This window comes from Opisthorchis viverrini, assembly GCF_000715545.1.
Source record: "Opisthorchis viverrini unplaced genomic scaffold scaffold12317, whole genome shotgun sequence".
Classification (NCBI taxonomy): domain Eukaryota; kingdom Metazoa; phylum Platyhelminthes; class Trematoda; order Opisthorchiida; family Opisthorchiidae; genus Opisthorchis; species Opisthorchis viverrini.
Window position 1 is genome coordinate 1 of NW_008757359.1, and position 895 is coordinate 895.

At 41.8% G+C, this 895-nt stretch overlaps 1 protein-coding gene across 1 annotated transcript; it reads left to right on the forward strand.

Moving 5' to 3' along the window:
• Positions 1–4: 4 nt before the first annotated feature.
• T265_16110 (hypothetical protein) lies at positions 5–658 on the forward strand (the record flags this gene model as incomplete). Its single annotated transcript, XM_009179625.1, has 4 exons — positions 5–63; positions 100–157; positions 196–426; positions 467–658. Coding segments are annotated over 4 exons (540 nt in total), but the record flags the coding sequence as incomplete, so codon positions are not given.
• Positions 659–895: the final 237 nt, after the last annotated feature.

The following is an 895-nucleotide window of genomic DNA, read 5'->3' on the forward strand; positions in this document are numbered from 1 at the left end:
AATAATGTGGTTTACGATCCTTGGTATTTTTGGTTTCACTTTGGCGGAGCTGGAGACTATGCTGTAAGTAAGGTTCCGCATATGCATTGCACTTTACAGAGATCTGGATGATAAAACACCTTATGTGACTTCACTACCTCTGCATCGCCAAAGTGTGGTAAGCGATGAATATTCTTAAAAGAGTCGTGTTACCAGGCTAAATATCATTGCAAAATAAGAATAGAAAAGGATTGGTTTCACATGTTGCTTGATACTGGCTCCTCTTCCATGTGGGTGGCTTCTAATTTTGTGGACAAACACAAATGGGGCAACAAAACCTTACTGGATAAAGGTCGAGCCAATTCACTGCGTATCAGCCATGACCACTTCTATCAAGCTTATGCAAGCAATGACGTGAACGGCTTAAAAGCGACAGTTGACATGCAAGTAACTCGCAACTTCAGAGGCAAAGTACAGTTCCCATTAGTTTGGACAGATGCTCGTCAAAAATGTTCCTTTTGGCCTGGTGACACATGGATCCCAACAGGTATTTGAAGATTCATTCGACGGAATCTTTGGTTTGAGCCGTGGACCACTTCATTCCCTAAATACCAGAACGGTTTTGTATTTTATCAATCAGCAAGATCTCGTTAGTCAAAAGTTCGGTTTTTACTTTGGAAAGTGAGTTGTAATTCGTTCTTTCTGTTGTTGTTATCAGCCTTGTTACTGAATGGATCATTGTTACTCTTATGTGCCCCCACCATAAATAATAAACGGTTCATATTGGTGGTTTATTTACGCTGCGGTTCCAAAAATCAGTTCAGGTGGGTGTTTCATGGTGGGTCAAGACGTGGAAACGTATCTGCCGCCCGGTGTGAACTACATAGACGTTCGTGGTGGGAGTTATTGGGAAACA